At 33.6% G+C, this 21,043-nt stretch overlaps 1 protein-coding gene across 2 annotated transcripts in view; it reads left to right on the forward strand.

Moving 5' to 3' along the window:
- SEMA3D (semaphorin 3D) overlaps positions 1-21,043 on the forward strand; it is a 194,127-nt gene that overhangs the window by 161,212 nt on the left and 11,872 nt on the right. For both annotated transcript variants that reach the window (XM_007982331.3, XM_073009164.1), the window contains 6 exons: positions 4,948-5,170; positions 7,238-7,326; positions 9,269-9,310; positions 12,356-12,513; positions 15,021-15,085; positions 20,904-21,043. In XM_007982331.3, coding sequence (XP_007980522.3) covers positions 4,948-5,170; positions 7,238-7,326; positions 9,269-9,310; positions 12,356-12,513; positions 15,021-15,085; positions 20,904-21,043 — 717 coding nt within the window. The remainder of the gene's footprint in view (positions 1-4,947; positions 5,171-7,237; positions 7,327-9,268; positions 9,311-12,355; positions 12,514-15,020; positions 15,086-20,903) is intronic.

The raw sequence follows: 21,043 nt of genomic DNA on the forward strand, positions 1-21,043 counted from the left end.
TCTGTAAAACTTTATTAAGAAAAAAAAATTTGTTTCAACTACCACCAATGTAAAATAATGAAATGTGTCCCCTTCTGCAAGATTTCAAATCTTTGTCTAAAAAAAAGGCCCCATCATGTACAACTCACGTTGGTTTTCACTAGAGAAAATCAAATATAAATGCTAAAACTTCCCTCTTTTGCTGTAGGACCTTTATTGTTCCTCTTTTTTGCTATATGATAAAACCTTCAAACTTGAGATATAGGTTTAGATATGTCTGACAGTCATGTATTTCCCATCAAATCATTAGACTTTCTAACATTGTAAGTCATTGAGAAATTATGAAGTTCTTTTGATTCTGGATCCACTGAAAAATTCATCTTACAAATGCACTACCATGAACCATCTCTGGGTCCTGGCATACCCTTCTGTTGTAAAAAGGTCTTTTTCACTCTAACATATCAAGACATCACTGCCATGCCTGAGCTTGGTTTCTGATTTTGCTTTACAAAAGCAAACCTTGGAGAAGATGGATCATAGGATAATAACACATAATATCAACAATTGGGATTTCATAGTGGACTTGAAGTACATAATGTGTTCTTCAACTAGAACTGGAATATTGCTTAGAAATTCCAACTTTTACCTTGGTTGATCTTCTCAACAGCAAGGGTTTGAGGTAACCATGGATTCCACAAGTCAAAACTCTTTAGCCACCCTGTTTTCTCTTCCTGCTCCACCTAAACTATTTTACTTAAGCTTCAGCATGATTCCAAATACATTCTTTTCCTAAAGAGGTGATGTTTCTCAGAATATATGTATTTCTTAACCTCATACATTAGATTTTAATTGTAAACTTTGCTGATCCTATTAAGTAAGAGTTTTAAAAGACATATTTTACAGTTGACTTTCAAAGTGTAACTTACCAAAAAAAAAAAAAAAAATGTAATTCAAAATAATATCCAGAACTTTCTATTAATTTGTCTAGTATTGGACTATGATAGTCTTTCCAAAGGACATTGAAAACTACAGAGTATGATGCAGGAATTCTCTCATAGTGTCTCACACTATCTTCCCATTTGTTTGCCTGAGGAATGTAGCTAACATCTTATTGTTATTGTTTGTTTCATTTAAGCAAGTCTTTTCTAATTAATTCAAAGTCTGCGGAAAACTTTTGGGGATATCTCATTTTAGGCATCAGTAGCTCACTCATGTCTCTCTAGCATATTGAATTCACAGTTTTATTTTCTCCTTAATATTTGTTCACTCCATTACCTTCCACTTATTGGATAACAATTACTTTATCATCTCTCTAAATTACTGAGGATACCTCTAGCTCTGTTCATTCAGTCCTGGTTTTGGTTCTAGAAGGGAGAAGCAGAGGCAGGACTAGATTGTGGACATTCTGAGTCCAGATTCCTAAAACAAATGACACTAAAGGAGATACATCATATATCACTGTCATTTCCCTTTAACTGTGTGTAGGCCATTTTTCCCTAAAATGGAGATAGTCAAGAGGCTTCCAACAGGAATTGACCTTTCCAACTGGCTTCAGCTTTATTTTCCAGAGGGCAAGTAATTTGCTTTTAAAATTAAGTTCTTCAAATCCCAGGCTATTTACTGTGTTCAATAGTGTTTTGCTTTTTCTGGCATAGAAATTCCTCTAAGAGAAAGGGAACCTTAAAGAGAAAGAGAGGGAGAGGGAAGGACAGAAATTTACCTCTATATGTTTGCCCCAGGCCTTTTTGTCTCTGATGTTTAATATAGGATCTTTCCTTGCCCTTATCTGTTGTAGATTGACTCTTCGATGAATAAGCAGGGGGATAAGATGGCAACTGTTACATTTGCATTTTTACTCCATAAATAAAACTCAAGCTTCTGAAAACGAAAGCCTAGTTCTGTCTTTCCTTTGCCATGTCTTCCCTCACGTTAGTCATTCCTCTGATTTGTTTAAAAGGAAACTGCAACCTGTAGAGAATAGCCTGAAGCTGCAGGGAGAAAAATCCTTTGGCAGCTATCTGGGGCCTTGCCAAGGGGAAAAGTTCTCTCATTGGATAAAATCCATTTTTCTCCTCTTATCCATTGCTTCCCACTCCACTACTAAAGGCCCTAGACAAACACACGGACTTGCCAAGCATAACGTGATCACACCTAGCCAGCTGTGGCAGCCAGCTATGGGAGATAGGCCCTGAACCAGGGCTTGTTGCTGTCGGGTTTTCCCTTTCATCTCAGGGTATGTTTAGGCATGTTCTATTTTCTCTTCTTCTTTTGCTCTGGTATTAAAATTTCCAGCACAAGAGAAGAATACTGTCTTTGAGTATTTTACAACAGTGGGTAGAGACACAGATACATTTCCTGATTTATTTCCTACACTCCTAGTAGCTAAACTGGCAAATGTAGGAAAACTGAAGGCAGAAATAAATGACCGCCTATGGTATGTTCAGGTGGGCTGTGTTAATACCGAGAAATTAAAAGTACGTACATACAGAGAAAAACCCACTAGATTTCTAATACCTGAGATGTATAGCTGCCATAGGAGAATTTTCTAGAATTTGTTAAAGGAAAATAACTGAATATGAATGACCATCTGCTTTAGATGTAGCATTTCCCTACACTGTCTCTTTTCCTTTATGGAATTTTTCTTTCCTACTTTACTCTTACCTACATACATTGCTTGGCATCTCGTTATTTTTAGATCTGTGTGCGGCACAGCTATATGATATCAAAGCAAAAATTTCCCGGGTTTGAATGTACTAAAATAACAATATTTAATTCAAACTGTACTATCCTAAACCTCAGAGAGTAACTCTACCAAATCATTTTCGTTTGTGCAAGCATAGTGGAGACGCAGACCTGAGATATCACGCATAGCAATTGAGAGGATAAAGATCTTATCCAAACACTGGCAACATGCCATGAGGAAAAGCTGCCATAAGAAAAAATACATATTTTCAAAGATCATTTTATAGTCAATAGAAACCAGGTTTTCCTTCCCTTTTTTTCCCCTTAGATTTTATTACACTTAAACCTTTTTTGTCAGAGCAATGAGGAAAATTAATATTTATTTTTTCCTAAATGTTTATATTTTCATTCAGCTATACTTTCTCACATTAAAATTTCCAATTATTTAACAATTTGATATCAAAAACTATGGCTTGAATGTCATGATATTATTTCTTTGAAAACTTTGGCTACTGCACAACTACAGCCGCAAAGTCAAAAGTGATTTTTTCTTAAGTTGGAGGGCTTTTTAAAAAATGTGTGCAGGCGAAATCTTGCTCTGGCTTTGATTCTAATGATACACCAACCAGATTGAACCGCAGGCATTATAAGCCTGCTATGAATCGTCTTTGACTGAGCCTTAAACATGCAGCCTATAATTGGACAAGAGCTTTGTATCATTTGAGCTCCATATCCATTTTGAGTCCCTGCTTAATCTGCTTAATGCAGGGTTCTTCCATTATCGAGTTGACGGATTCCGCTTGGCTGAAGGTTAAGTGCTGGAAATAATGATTGAACCTGCAGACTTAGATCTTTACAGCGACATCCAGTTAAGAGTGTGCTAAGTAAATGCAAGTGGCTAATATTCTAGAACATTTCTAATCTCTGTCATGCAGACCTGGGACAAATAAGTAAATATCAAGAAAGTATCAGTTTCTTAATACCAGACATTGAAAATTTTTGTTAGATAAAGATATTCTTAAGGTATTTATAGAAAAACATTAACAGACTTTTAGTAAAACTTCTTTGATATTTAAGTCATTATTATTTTATTGGTATAAAATTTGGGGTCAAAGTCAAATATCGGGACTAGTTCTAGTATCTTCAGCTCCCTAAGAATGACACTCTTGAATATTTTGAGAAGTACATTATGTTTTTGGAGCCTTGGCATGATTCTGATTTGTGCCAAGTATAAATGGTTCAGTTCCATGGAGACTGTTTCCAATTTCTCTAAAAACTGGAATAAAGGAAAGGCACCATTAAAAAACAAAAACAAAAACAAAACTTTCCTTACTGTCAATCATTTTATTCTCCATGACTGCATTAATTGACTAAAGTTTTCCACTCCAAAAGAATGCGTTAGTCTATTAAGAATTCAAATATTGTAACAGGACCGTTCTATATGAGGTACCTTCCTAAATTGCAATATGTTTAAACATAAAATAGACTAAGGATATGGGAGAGGTGATATTTTCTGGAAAAAAAAAAGTCTAATCATAAAGTGTTTTTTCCCCTTTATTTTTGGATAAAGGCACATAAAATTCATTTGATTTGTATCATTTTGAACTTTTTACTCTTACCACCAGGAGGCAGGTCATGCTAACTATTGATTTAGTGGATGCTGAAAGGCACATAAGTCAATTTTAGACAGAAGTATAAAATTCCCTAAGGGTTTCTTCGCAGACTCTTTAGGAGAAGAGCTGTTGAATTGTTCGAAGTGTAATTTTCACACTAATTATAAAAGAAACTACATAATTACAATTTCAAGCTATTAAATACTTTGAAATTAATTTTTGTGAACTGTTTGTTTGTTCCTTTTTTATTTTTTAATTAAACATGGTTTCATTTGAACCAAAATTATAAATTACTCAAAGGAAATTGAAAATAATGGCTTTCCACATGTTCTCATGTTTATAGATCAGTTTCTTAACAGTTATTTCAAGTTAGATTTCAAATATCTTCATTAGAAACAATCTTCAGAAGAAATAATCTTCATAAGAAAATAATTCACTATGGAAACGTTAAAAAATGCAGATATAATTTAGAAAATTTTTGAAGGAGAAAACTGGGTTTACATTTATTGGAGGCACACTACATTTATTTACAAGTACACATGATTCCATATTGACTGTGTTGTCCATTCATTTAATACTATTGATGATAAGCTATACAAACTTTGTTGGAAATAAGTGTGAACTTCTCAGGTGCATAAACAATGTCTTTACTTTCCTCCACATTTATTTTCAGTGTCCAAGCAAAACCTATGACCCACTGATTAAATCCACCCGAGATTTTCCAGATGATGTCATCAGTTTCATAAAGCGGCACTCTGTGATGTATAAGTCCATATACCCAGTTGCAGGAGGACCAACATTCAAGAGAATCAATGTGGATTACAGACTGACACAGATAGTAGTGGATCATGTCACTGCAGAAGATGGCCAGTACGATGTAATGTTTCTTGGGACAGGTAAGCTAAAACTGGATTAGGATTTTTTCAAAAGGAATTTTTCATTGTTAGACAAAGAGAAGAAAAACTTCAAAAATATTTATTGTTCAAAATCAAAATGAGTAATTATTAGATAAAACCTTGTCAACATTTCTTAAAATTATGTAGCTTTTAATTGATAATCATAAATATCTCCGAACTTCATATTTGAGATTTCAAAATGTATTTGACAGCAATGTGCCTGCTCTACCTTACATGCTCAATACATATTTGTTGAATGATTTTGAACTAAAATTAAACAGGTAGGGCAAAGCAATTTTTATTTTCAAACTTTGCCTTTCCCTCTCTTTACAAGTATATGCCCAAAAGATTCCTTCACCTGATTTTGAGAATCACTAACTTAGTTGACTTAAGATAGATTTTCAAAAACATTAAGCATTACTTTGTGAAGGTCTTTAAATAGAAAGTTCTTGGAGATTATCTTTCTTCTTGAATTTTGTGCATTAAAATGTATTTCACAGACTTGGTTTTTAAGCCCATTGTATTTTCCTTTGCATGTCAACTCAATAACTATGAAATGATTAAAATGTTTTTATAAAAAGAAAAATTTAATCTCAAAAAAGGTAAAAATATTAACTAATAATGTCATGGGAATTCTAATGGCAGTAAAAATACCATGTATCATTAAAACAAAAGCACTGTATTCCATATCATGTTATATAACTTAATGGATCAAGCATTTCATAAAGATTAAAAATTAAGAATTTTCAAGAAACAAAACTTTTTATTAGAATAGATATTTAAGAGTTCAAAACAACTTTAGAATAATTTTATTTTTAAAAAATATGGGTCTTATAGAAGTTAGGTTTATTAGGAAGTATGTGTGTGACGGACTCAGAGGACCTTTGTCATCGATTGTCAAACCTGATTATTTTCCAGATGGCAATTCCACAAACCAGAAAAATAAGGGATATTCCCAAGACAACAGAGATAGAAGTTAAAGAGTCAAAAGTAGAATTAATTAGTTGCTATTAATTCCTACAAGTTTGACACTTAATTTGCACTGTCCACCAAAACTAGGTCTTCAGCAATTCACTGCAATGAATGTCAGTTAGCCACTAGGTGGTACTATCTAACCTTTACTGAGAAAATTCTAGCCCTGCTAAGATAGGTTTTTAATTTTGATATTTGGAAAAAAATGTACATTTAATATTCTTTAAAATTCCCAGAGTTATTTAAAAACAATTACATAATTCAGACTACTTTGTGCAAACAGGATCTTTACTATATACGTTACTATACTCCAACCCCAGTGCTCAGAAGTTTAAAAATGCCTATATTGTATAAATTAAAGTGGGATTGTTTTTTTTTCTTTTTCTAAACTGTTCTTTTAATTTTCTTTCTGTACTAACCTTACACCTCATGGAATTTCAATGTAAGATGATGTATTTAAGATACCTCTTTTAAATGTCAATTTTTGGTTTGCATTATCAACCTTGTATTAAGTTGACATTAAATAATTTTAAACAAACTTCCATTTCTCATATATTAATAATGATTCTGGAGATAGAATACATTTGAAGAGTGAGCTACAATTTCCCTCAGATAGCTGCGATGAATTTTTTGTTCATTTGGCCATGTTATTAAAAGAATATATATCTGTCTTTCATGAACTGGATATAATAACTATTAAATAAATATATATTACATGGAAGGAAGAGAGAGAACTTGTTATTTTAATGTATTTTTAATGTTTTAAGTTAAGGTTCAAAACATTTGCTCTACCCTTGTTAACATTTCAAACAATATTTAAATTAGACATTACATATATTACTTTTGTTAAGAATATACTCTGAATATTCATCCTTTAATATTCTCTCTATAAATGGGTGTTCTACTAGCTAAAAGCTATATTTTAGGAGGACAAAACTTATACATTAAACTTCATTTCATATGTGTTTCATTTAATCTTTTTTTTGTAAGGCATTTAAAGAGGAGGGGAGTAATTTGAAGGTTTCTGGGAATATGTTTACCACTGATTTTTGAGATAGAAACAATGGGATCATGCGTTATGCTTTTTTTTTTCAGACATTGGAACTGTCCTCAAAGTTGTCAGCATTTCAAAGGAAAAGTGGAATATGGAAGAGGTAGTGCTGGAGGAGTTGCAGATATTCAAGGTAAGACTTAGTCCAGAGTTCCATGAGAAGAGATGTTGAAACTGAGTAGCTCTTGTTATAGGGCACCCTTGTTTTAATACATCATCACGTTTCCCAGAGAAGCCTTTGAAATTAGCTTTCTTAGTTTTCTTTTCCCGAAGCAGTGGAAAAAGTTTTATAGGCGACTAGGAATGGGACTCACCTTCCTCTGTAGCATACCGCTGAATTCAGGGCTCCCGGGATTGCCTCTCATTACTGCATTCTCTAAGCATATAGTCAGACAAATTGCCACATTAAATGAAAGCCTGGGGTCTCTTTTACTATCCAGATGCTTTTCTACTTTATAAATTTTACTTTTCAATTTTTTCCCCAATTGAATTTGAGAAAACTAGATGAGTATATAAATCATGTGTCCCTGCTTCTCTGTAAGGAAATTTAAAAAAAAATATAGGTTGCATGATACTATGTCTTCATGTATGCTAAATTCCTCTCACCCGCCAAAAAGAGTTAGTAGATCTAGAAGAATAGTTCTCCAGATTTGGAGAATGAATGCCTTTGACTTTTAACAGTAACTCTCAACTGTGGCATGTTTTGTAAATCCTCAGTAAAGTTAAGTTTACAATTATTTGCTGATAATAACATTTGAAATACTTTTTTGCTTAGAGAAACTTTTTTAAAAATATGCTTTGTCTATTGAAACATTTTTATTGAGACTGTTTATTAAAACAGATTGTTTCCATGTCAATATCTAATGCTTTAAAAGAGAATAAAGCCCTCCTCTGTGAGGGGCTCAAGTTAATTAACATGCTGAGTTCCACAGGATCCTGTTTACATTGTGATGATAATAGTGGTCAAGGAGTTAACAAGAACAAGACCTGCTATCTGGTGTCTACCAAAACAAAATCTTGGGTGGTTCCTAGGGGAAGGCCAGATGTCAAATATAAGTGTGAACCCAGAGGCCAAAAATACAGTCCCTGTAACACACATAGTTGCATTAGAACAAGTCTCATTCAATGGTGTTAGACAGTGGTCAAGAAGAATTACTTGGATTCTTCTGTTAAAATTACATAATGACCAGCTTTTGTTTTCTTTTCTCATTTTAAAAACAGTTTTATTGTGGTATAATTGAAATACAACAAAAAACTGAATATATTTTATGTATATGATTTGATGTTTTGCCATGTTTTTAAAATTGATAACCAAAAATGCTATTTGATAGAACTTTCTCACTGAAATTTTTTCTTTAATATATTTCTTTAAACTTTAACATCTGGTATTTCTTGTCAATTAGTAAATATGAGCTGGTGCTAAATGAAAAATAGCAGAAAGATGATAGGTAGATGGAAATTTTTTAAATCATCTTGTCCTTTTTCGTTTGGTAGCTTTTTTGTTCATGTTTCTGATTTTATCTTGCATGCATCAAGCCATATTTTCTATAAATAAAACTAGCCTTAGTTCATATCGTGAAATCATTTGCACCAGTATTGTATAGTGTTCCGTAAAGAATGTGGTCATCCACAAGGAGCACTATAACTTTTCAAAACTCTGCTACTTAAAACAACTTTTTGAACCACTGATCTAAGTAAGAGCAGAAAGAGGTAATAAATAATTACAGAGATGTTCTTGTCAACACTAGTTTGACTTATATGGAAGCCGTTAAGATAAGCAGATTTAGAAGAAGAACACTTGTGAGTAACTGGGAACAATTTTCAATGCAGAGTGTTTTCTTACGTATTTAGGTCACTTATCTTTAACAGGATACTATAAATAATGATTTTTATCATTTCTGTTAAGGTACAAACACTAAATTTTGAAGAAAATAGCAAACAATAAGAATTTTTTTCCTCATGTAATAGACTTGATGTTTACTTCAGTGATATATGGCATCAGATAAAACAACATATTGTTTAATATAAAAACCTGTTAATGATTATCTTTATTGACATTTAACTTCTTTTTTCAGCACCCGTCGATCATCTTGAACATGGAATTGTCTCTGAAGCAGGTACTTTTTAACTTTTGGATGAAAGTTAACCACAAAAGCAACGGGCTGCTTGAATCAAACTTTATTTGGAAAACAATCCATTGAAATTGGAAGTTAAATTTTAAGAAATGTAAAATGTTATTTGTTTCTCTTGTAATTCATTAGAGACCATTGTTTCAGCCTTGCCTTGGGAGAAATTGAGTTAAATTTCATTAATTGAATGATGCATTCTCCCCTTCCTTTGGATCTTAAAAACTGAACTCACTTTCCTAGTCTCATGAGAATGTCCTTCTCTCAAGCCCATTAGACATTCATGTAGAATATCAACCCTAACCATTATAAAGGGTTTTAAATCTGGGAGTCTAGGATTTAGAATATGAACTGTGGTGACAAACAATCCAAAAGTCAACCTTCAACAAGTCACATAATATCAAACTCTCAGAATCAATTTCCTCAACAGTGAAGGTAGAAAAACAATATCCACCTCCAGAGTTTGTTGGGAGTTTAAAGAGGATGCTTCATGTAACGTTCTAAACAGAGAGCAGACACACAAGTGTAAAGTAAATGGTAACTAATTATAATAATAGTAATAATCTTCAATATGATTTCATAACTGTCTGATGATATTCCAAATTGTAATTGATTCAAGGGATTCAGACTGCACTATTATTTCTATTTGCACCCCCAATATTTAAGAAAGCCATATGACATGTTCAACATCAAGGTGTTGCTAAAATTGTCTTAATCTATTACAGTTCCTATGGCAGAGTGATTTTTTTAGAAAATGATCTAAATAGTTTTCTTCTTCAGGTCTTTGTCATTTATTTGTTCATTCACTTATCATTTATTTATTGACGGCCTAAGGTGCTTGGAGGGTACATAAATGAATGAATAACACAGCTCGCCATTAACCTCCAGAAGCTCACAGTAGAGCTGAGAGTCAAAGGAAGACGCTAACACTGCCCAGTAATAATAGGGTATATGCTAGAGAGACAGAGACAAGAAAGGGGCCTAAAGGGAGCCAGAAGGAACAGGGAAAGATAACTGAAAGACGAGACATACAACTTGAATTATGAAGGATGTCCTAGTTAACCAGATATATTAAAAGGAGAATGGAATGGAAGAGCCAATGGAAGAGCATGTGCCAACCGGAAGGGGAGAATCTTTGCAAAAGTGTGAAGAGTGAGAGACCATAGCTTATTGTAATAAGTGTGTGTACAATTAGGTTATGGATCATATGTGTGTTCAAAGGGGAGGAAGGCTAGAAATGAATCTGGAGAAGTAAGACAGAACAAGATTAGACACATCTTTATATATCCTCCTAAGAAGTTTAGTAGCATATCTTAAAAACAATGAAAACCCCTGGTTGCTTCAATAATGCTCACCTGTAGTCCAGCTACTCAGGAACCTAGAGTGGGAGGATACCTTGAGCCCCAGAGCTCAAGTCCAGTCTGGGCAACATAGTGAGATCCAGGCTCAAAAAAAGAGAGAGAGAAAAAAAGAAAAAAGCCATTGAAAAGGAAAACAAACAAAAATACATTAATGATTAAGCAGAAGGGTATTATAATAAGATTTTCTTTTTAGAAAAATCAGTCTGGTGCAGCAGTGTGGAAGATAGATTGGGTACTGGGGTAGAGGTGGGGGTTGTTGGAAAACAAAATCAAAGCCAGCAGAATAGGACACTTACAAGTAATCCAGGAAAGAAGTGATAAGGACTGAAACAAAGTCAGTGGCGGTAGAGAGGGAGGAGACAAAATAGATTAGAAAATTCTGTATGAGAGAATGGAAATGAAGTGATGACAGATTGAATGTGAGAGAAAGAAGATTCAAAGACAAATCCCAGATTTCTGTCTTGGATGACTTGGTGGATGAGGGTGCTGCTCTCCAAAGTAGGGCAGGAGGAACAGATTTAGGGGGGTTATTATGTTCATATTTATACTGTTTTCAAGATATGTGTAAGTCTTTTGTACAATATAAAAGGTAAATAAATAAGAAGCGAAAAGAGGGAAACCGAACATTTAATGCAAAAAAAGAAATCACAAAGGAGACAAGTGTCTTAATCTGAAATAAAGAGGGAGAATAGAAAGTGGAGAAAGTTTCAAGGAATATATAGTCATTAGTGTCATACAGTATAGAGAATTTCGTAAAACAAATACGAAACAGTGTTCATTGCATTTAGCAACTAGGAAGTCTTAATTGACAGTTTAATGGATGCTAGAGGTGTAAGACCTATTTCTGTAAGTTGAGTACTATGTTATTATGCCGATACCTATTTCTAACATGGATTTCCCTCCTTTAACTCTTGAAATGGTCCACTAGAGTGGACCATGAGTTCTTTGGCACAGATTGTGGCTTATTCACTTTTATCACCCCTCCTCCTCCACCACTACTACCACAGATACTCAAAAGAATGTATAAGGGAAGTAATTCATTACTTTCAGGACTCATATTGAAAATGTGATCTTATTTGCTGGGTTTTTCAGTATCATGCAGCCTTGCATTTTTGATATGGCATCCCTCAAGCTTGTTTAATACTTTCTTTCAGAATGATAACAAATACTCTCTCTCCCACTAATAACTCATGTTCTTTCAAGGATCAGTACTTCAATAACAAATGAAACAAATGAAATGGTTAATTGAAACCAGGGGAATGCTTTATAAATTTATTTTCAGTCATCTCATATAAGGAGTCATGGGAAGTCTTGGGAAGACCGTGAGCTTTGCCTATAGCATCTGTGCTGGACATAATCTCTCAAAGTACATTTTCTAGTATTGAGAAAGAATTTGACATCTTAATTCCTGTCTAGCAGCTGGTTTTTGACCTTCTGAAATTACTGCCAAGCTTGTAGAATGCTATTTCAGCATCAAAATCTTCAAACTACCATCCAACCATAATAGAAATGATTGACTTATTTTTCTCCTCATTATGTTTCTGTACAAGTGTTTACAATGGGCAGGACACCCAGAGAAACAGATTTATATGTATTATGTGACATTCAAGAAAAGAAAATTCTTAAGACTAGTCTGAAAGATGCTTCTAACTCATTTGTTTTACCCGATTTGCAGCAACAATTGTACATTGGTTCCCGAGATGGATTAGTTCAGCTCTCCTTGCACAGATGCGACACTTATGGGAAAGCTTGTGCAGACTGTTGTCTTGCCAGAGACCCCTACTGTGCCTGGGATGGAAATGCATGCTCTCGATATGCTCCTACTTCTAAAAGGTAAGAGGCACATTGAGTTAGTATAAAGCCTTCCTTTCTACAAGATGAATATCTCACATTAATGCCTTGTCTTATAGTTTAAGTTAAACAGAAAATATATACCAAACATGGCCTATGGAAGGAATATTGAAATCAAAATGTTGTTTTATATTTTTACATAAAATTTAATTTTGAAGGAGGATAAAACAGACGCTCTGAAATTCTGAAATATGGAACTTCGAACAATTTTAATAAATTGTTTATTCACTATTTTGGCTTTTTTATAATTGTTCCTTCCCTATTTCTTATTTCTAAATATGCATATACTGATGCCTACTGTTTTGCAAATAATATATAAATATATATGATGGTACAAGCACAGATTGTATAAAACCCACAGTGTAGCCCAGTGACTTGGCATAATTTTAGTTTTACTCTAATAATTATAACTTGGTCAATTTCTGCCACTCATATAATTAAACAATGAACATTTTCCTTGCTGTTTGTAGTTCATTGCTTTATGTGTTCTTAGAAATAGTGCTATTTTGAGCCAACAATTCCAAGCTAGGAATTTGTTCTATATACACATGTGCAAAAGTACCACAAAGTTCTATGTTCAAGAATGTTTATTTCAGCATTATTTTTATAGCAAAATAACTGCAAACAATCTGAATGTCCATTGATATGCTTGCCGCTAGCTAAATATATTATATTAATTAGTTTAATGTCAATTATAGTAATATTATTTTCTAAAGTATTCAAAGTATATTTTCCTCTAGGTGAAATGTAAGCAAAGTGTATTTTTAGGTCTGTTTTCAAACTAACAGGCACATGCTAGTCTCATTACCACATGTACACTTTTTTCTTTTTGGAATTTTATTGATTTCTCAAATTCTAATTTCTAAGAAATTATGGATTGAATGTATAGTGCAATAGCAAATATTACTTAAAATTAGAAAACATTTTATATTCCCTGAAATCCATGAATTAAATTGAAATGGGCACATATGATTATTAGAAATTACAAGTTAAAAGTCACCCACATTTTGTTATAGTTTTTGGCCAAGAACATACTCATTATAGTCTTTGGGGAATGCTTTCCTGGAAAGCTGAAAAACAAGAATGCTCATTAGTTGGTAATAAACCTTCAGTGTGATGAATTGACCCTGTTCCTTAAGAAGCCAAGATTTAAAAACATTCTTGACCTTATGTACCTTACACCATCATAATTTTTTCTTCTTGTATTTCCCAAGACTGTATCTCTGATCTTTCAGACATGCCACTGTGATGTTTTCCCTTACCTAACATAATGTCATGTGAGCCAAAAGATGTTTATAATGGATGAATTTTGTCATCTGTTGTCATCTGTTCAGCATTACCCTCAAGGAACACTCTAGATATCACAGAACGTTTATTGATACTTTTCTGATCTCTGAAATGACAAAATAAAATAGCCAAAGCAAATGAAAATATGCTGTAAGAATGTAAGACTTGCTTAGATGTAGCAGGTTTTTTTTTTTTCCTTCTTTTTTATAAAATAGTTACTACTTTATTTTAAGGAAAATGTGTGATGTAATACAAAAGCCATTGTTTAATATTATTATTATCATAACTACCAGAAAAACAATTTGAGCTACTCATCAGCAGATAGAAATAACAGGTAGTCTTTTATACCATATTGAACTTATAATTCTATTTCAAGTTACAATATTTAGTTTGTTGCTTAATTAAATCTATGCAATAATGAATCTTTACATGACAAGGTGTTTTGTATTTGTGTGTATGTTCCTATCCACTGACTGAACTCTTTTATATATTTTTATTTCTCAATGATTGACTAAAAAGAGAGTTCCTAAAGAGAGTAGCTGGCCAGGCACGGTCGCTCATGCCTGTAATCCCAGAACTTTGGGAGGCCAAGGCAGGCAGATCACCTGAGGTCAGGAGTTCGAGACTAACCTGACCAACATGGAGAAACCCTGGCTCTACTAAAAATACAAAAAAAAAAAAATAGCCGGGCGTGGTGACACATATCTGTAATCCCAGCTACTAGGGAGACTGAGGCAGGAGAATCGCTTGAACCTGGGAGGCGGAGGTTGCGGTGAGCTGAGATCGCGCCATTGCACTCAAGCCTGGGCAACAAAAGCGAAACTCCGTTTCAAAAAACAAAACAAAACAAACAAACAAAAAAAACAAGAGTAGCTATCCTCATTTTAATTATATAAAACCAGGATTGTATTTTTATTTAACCTTTTTTGTTGACAACTTTGTGAAAAATCAGAGAAAAAGAAGCACAGTTAAATAAAATTCATGTCATCTCATTGTCTGAACAGGATTTCTTCTATTAGGACCTCATTACCAGTAGTTTTTTAAATCAATGTTAGATTGATTGGAATATTGACTTGCATTTAAGTTGAGCTCTAAGACAAGCATAGAACTGCATCTGCTACTGTTGTTAGTGTTAGATGTAGCCTTTCTATATGATGGTAATCATGCTTGAGGTTCTAATCAGTGTAATCCCCTTTCCGTAGGAGAGCTAGACGCCAAGACGTAAAATATGGTGACCCGATCACCCAGTGCTGGGACATCGAAGACAGTAAGTACAGCTGTGATATGCTTTTTCTCTGATTTAAAATGCTAAGCCCATTCTTTTGTGTACTTTTATTATATGACTTAACCCATCTATTATCTGGGAATATCTCCATTTTGTGTAATGCACGTGTTCTGGAAGAGGAACAGGAAATTGTATAAATCAACCCCTGTCTACGTGCCTAATTGAATAATCCTTTGTTATATCATTATTTGTTTCATATGTCTTTTAAAATTCCTAAACTGTAGCCTTTGTTTCTTTTTACTACCATTTCCATCCTTATAAAGTTTGAAAACTGCTATTAGAGATAAAACAGGATATAACAGAAAACATTTGGACATTTAGAGTAAACTCAAATAGACCTCCCAGAAGTCTTATTTGAAAGAAGTTTTTAGGTAGCCTATACTTTATTTATATTCACCTATCAAATCATATATTCACTTAATCAATAAATATTTATTAAGCGACTTCCATATGCATGTAATTGTCCTGGGTATACTATGTGACTAAGAAACTCCTTAGAGAGCTTATGAATCTTTAGGGAAATGTCATAAGGCACAATTAGTGATAGGGGAGTTTAGTGAAAGAGAGGCTGTATTGTTTAGAAAAATGAATCATAGAATAGAAGATCTTGAAAGCCTGAAGGAGAAGGCCAGTGTAGTGGAATAGAGAGGAGGCCTGATGAGTGATTCTGAAAACAGAGAAAAAAAAAATTGATAAAAGTATGTATTCCAGAGCTTCAGTTACTATCCATTCTCAAGCTCTACCTTAAGATAGAAAATATATGCACATACACACCAAACACACACACACACACACACACATACACACACACACAAACTGGTAGAAGTAGTGCACATTCATCACAATGTTACTGACCACTCCACCAGTGATGTAAGTAACCCAGATTTCATAACCTATAACTGGTGGTCTGGTAGTGTTTTCTTGATTTAAAAACAAAACAGTTATTTTTAACTTGCAACTTAATTCTTCTGAAAAATAAGCCTTCGTCCAGATTAGTATGCTTGGGTTCTTGTTCTAATGTGTAGGTGATTCATTGTGATGTCCATTGGTTTAGTTACCAATCATTACTGTGCAATACATATGCAATTCTCTACACATGCATATGAAATGTATCAGGGATGATTATAGGTATTGAGGATACAGCAATGAACAACAAAGAAAACAACAACGGAATCTGTGCGTTCACGATACTTATATTCAAGAGTGTGTTAGGGGAGAGAGCAGACAATAAATACCAAAACAAGTAAAATAAATGCTATGTCAATGATAAATGTTATAAAGAAACTGACACAAAACATAGTTGCTGCCTAAGGCACTCACAATTTTTGTCTTCACTTTACCATATCCTATTCATGCTATAACCCACTGCACACAGTCTTTTCTAATCATCATGATCATCACTCTATCCAATCCATTCTTGTCAAGGTCACCGGCAATTTCCTCCTTGCCAAATCCAATGACCAATTTTCGGTTCTCATTTTTACTTAAGCTGTAACTCCCTCCTTTTTGAAACACTTTCTTTTGACTTCCATGCATTCGTGTGCTGGACCCAGTTCATGTGGCCTCATATAAGTTGGTTGCTTAAAATTTTGAAATTTTGTGAGCTGATTTTAAACCACTGAAAGCTTGAATCGGACATGTTGGGAGTATTTACACCAGCAAAATCAGCAAGCACCATAAATTAGTTTTTTTGTTGTTTTGTTGTGTTTTCAGAGAAATGATGTTCCAGCATACCTATGTGCCCTTGTACCATATCCTTCTGGTTTACCTCTTACCTTGCAGACTGTGCCTTCTGAGTGTCCTTAACTTTCCTTTTTGTCCCACCTTTTAAATATTGGAGTGTCCTGAGCCACTTTCCCATTCTCTGTCTACTCACTCTCTAATACTGTCTATTTCAACACTGTCAGAGGCTATTTCCCTCCCAAATTCATAGTCCAATTCTGAACTCACCTTTACATGCCAGACACAGACACTTGTATGCCTACTAAAGAGCTCCACTTGAAGGCCTAATTAGCATCTGAAACTTATGTCCGAGAAAGAATTCTTGTTATCTTCTTCAAGACCTATTTGTTCTGCAGACTTTCCTATATTAACAAATTGCACACCATTCACCCAGCTACTTATGTCAAAAAGCAGCTAGGAGTCACTTTTATATTATTTTCTTTCCTTCCCATCCTATCACCAACCTCTCAATTTGTCCTTCTGGCCCATGGCCAAGCTTTCCTACTTCTCATCACACCCACAAACGCCAGCCTAACTGAAGCCACAGTAGTTCTTCAGTAGCTGCTTCACTGGTCTTTCTGCCTCCACACTTGTGCCACTTCTATCTGTACCCCACTTAGCTATATACCCCACTTACTAGCCAGAGTCATCTTTTTAAAAACTTCAGTCAGAGCATGTCACTCCCTTACTCAACATTTTTCAATGGCTTCTTAGAACAATTGGTAAAAAACTGGAAAGCTTTCCTATGGCATGTAAGATTATTCTTGACCTGATCTCTAGTATATTCTCTGACCCTCCTTCACATCACTGTTGCTCAATTCACTTAGTAGCTTTCTCTTTTCAAAAGCACCAATGAGTTGCTGCCTTATATATGTTTGCATTCATTGTCCTCTGTACCTGAGGAACTCATTTTTCAGATGTTTATTTAGCTCCATCTTTTCACATCAATTAATCCTGTGGTTACATGTTAATTATTCAGAGAGACCTTTCCTGATCATCCCATTTAAAGTATTTTTTTTTTTTTTTTTTTTTTTGCCCTTGGTATTTTCTCCTTTATTGTTTTGTAGCAGATATTCCTTCTTTTTTCATTTACTTGATTACTTTGTCTATGTCACTAGAATGTAAGTTTCTAGAGGGCAGTGAATTTCATATTCATCCTGTCATATTATCCTAGCACTTAAAATGATGTTAATGTGTTAGGCACACAATAGCAGTTGTGTAATAGAGAAGTAAATAGAGGGATATTCAGATGGATAGCATTTGAGCCATGCCTTCAGGAGAAAGTTAGATTTTATAAAGTAAATGAAGAAACAATAATTAAAATCAGAAAGACCTCACATAGATTGGGTAAAGTTTGTGAAAGTTTCTACATGATTCTATTAATTTTATGTTTACTTTATAGGTGTTAGGAGCTATTTCATATTGTTCAGAAAAGTTTTTTTTTTTTTTTAAATAAAAGTAATTGACACCTGTATAAAACATTGATTGGAATATGAGATGCTAGAGGCGGAGAATCAATTGTGGGAGTTAGAGTAGAGACTGTAAAGATATTTACAAATTAATTGACTTGTTTCTAATCCATCATAAATGTGTGCCGGATTTTATTAGGAAGTCAAGTCTTGAATAATGGGCAAAGATTTTTCTTTTCTTCTTTATTTTCTTTCTTTATTGCTTTTATTGTTAAAAGCTGCAAAACTGCATGGTTATTGATGACATAAAACCAGCAATACATGCAGAAAAATAGTTCAACAACATTAAACAGATCAATCTTGCACTTCAATGATAAGATATATATTTATTATAAAGAGGTATTCTAGGCATTTTACTATAAAAAATGTTTTTGACTGCAATCTGGAGGAAAAAAATACTCCACAATTATGTTACATGTCGTAAGAAGCTATTTTAACTATTTCAAACACTATTCTATATAACTTTTACACATTTAAAATTTAGGTCATGATAGAATAAAACAAGTTGAATATTCCTTATCTGAAATGCCTAGTATCAGAAGGTTTTTGGATTCCATATTTTATTAGATTTTGGAATATTTGCATATACATAATGAAATATCTTGGACTGGGATCCAAATCTGCACACAACATTTATTTATATTTCATATACACCTGATATACATAGCCTTCAGGTGATTTTGTATAGTATTTTAAATAATATTGTGCATGAAACAAAGTGTGTGCATTGTACCATAAGAAAGTAAAGGTGTTATTTTCTCAGCCACCAATGCGGACAATCTGTGGTTGTATGCCATCACCACCATTCCTGACTCTGAATTTATATGTTACCAATAAGCAATCATCTTCTTATTCACACATAAACTGTATGTTGTGTCCCTGTCTTTTGACTGCAACCCATCAAGTAGAATTTTCCACTTGTGGTTCACGTCTGTGCTGAAAATGTTTTGGATTTTGGAGCATTTTGGATTTCAGATTTTTGAATTAAGGATGCAGAACCTTTGTGTATGATAGTGTGTGTGTGTGTGTGTGTATGTGTGTATGTGTATATAATATGCACACATCTGTATACGTTTAAAAACTTTTAAAGTGGAAAACTTAGAATTCAGAAATGAAACAAATGTTGGAAGTAACAATAAATTCATTTTCAGTGAAACTGATGTAGAGATGTCAGACATTATTTTTATTAATTTGAAAAAAGAGTTCAGATAGTGAGCTCGCTATCACTTTTCCAGTTGATTTCACCAATTTATCTTTTACTAAATTGACCAATTCTTTGGTCAAGTCAGTCTAATGGCATTTCTCCTGAGCCCTTGCCCCATATCCCAAAAATTAACCTGCATCCTCCCCTACTTTGTTGACAAAATCCTTTTCTCAGGAAAATTGTATCTGTTATTATAAGATGGTGCATATCTTTCTTTTCCATAACTGGCACCAGTGATCTTTTTGTGCATTAGGAATTTATTAACTGTGAAAAACACAGCTATAATCTGTTGAATTGGTGGAGATAGTTGATTGACTACAGGTTTTAAATGGAATCCGCACATTTTGAAGGTTAGATGAGGTTAATTCATAATGGTGTCAGCATGCTTGACTTAATCCTTGCTGGTAAAACACAAGTAAGTTCAAAATAAGTTTCTTGAAAAGAAGCCTAACATATGTGCATTTATGCCATTGCTGATCATTTGTATGCTTAGGTTTAGGATTCACTTGGTCTTTTAAACCTTACTCTAGTTGATGTTCTATAGTGCTAAGTAAGCCAATCTGTAAATTTGAGATATCTCAATATATGATGAAATAGTGCATATTTGGGCTAAGCTGAGCAGCTGTCATTTTTTGTTTGATCAAATTTGAGCTAGAGCTCTTAGATCACACAAGGGACACAGCCTTTGGCTACTCTAGATGGAATGTATTTCAGATGGTGCATTGATTTACGAGAATAAGGTGTCTGAGACACTGTTCTTTTAAGCATCCCAGTAACTATCTCATAGCAAATGTATATTGGGCTAAAATATCCCTCTGTATAAAAAAGCATAAAAATGATAGATTAATACAGATAAGGCCCAGATATTGAGTATTAGTGCATCTGGCTCATGATCATCATCATAGAATTTTATCAAGCGTAGATCACTATAACTTACTTTTCTGATATCAAAATTTTATGTTATCTGATCAGCTCTGTGGAGCAATTCATGATAGAAATTGCCCTTAAATTAAAGCAAAGTGCTCCAGAACTATCTAAAACATTGTTTATATTTTATATTAACAAAAAAGTATTAAAGCACTAAAAGATGCAAAAGATTTATTCAGCTCAAAGAAAAAAATCTCAATATATAGAGTTAGATATTATGAACATTATTTTTTAAAATCAAGTGCAAATAGCTAATATATTGATGAAAGAATAAAAATTACAATACAGGGATAAAATTTTTAAAATCCATCTATTGTGTAATATTTGTCTCAGGTAACAATATTATAACATGAATTTCCTTTCTCTTTAATAATGTATATGATTCTTTCCCCATGGCATCTGTTCTGAATCAGTCTGTTTTCCCACTGCTTTTAAAATCAGGTCAAGGTTAATCTCTTATTCCATGTTTGCTTTCCAGGCATTAGTCATGAAACTGCTGATGAAAAGGTGATTTTTGGCATTGAATTTAACTCAACCTTTCTGGAATGTATACCTAAATCCCAACAAGCAACTATTAAATGGTATATCCAGAGGTCAGGGGATGAGCATCGAGAGGAG

This window comes from Chlorocebus sabaeus, chromosome 21 (assembly GCF_047675955.1).
Source record: "Chlorocebus sabaeus isolate Y175 chromosome 21, mChlSab1.0.hap1, whole genome shotgun sequence".
NCBI lineage: Eukaryota > Metazoa > Chordata > Mammalia > Primates > Cercopithecidae > Chlorocebus > Chlorocebus sabaeus.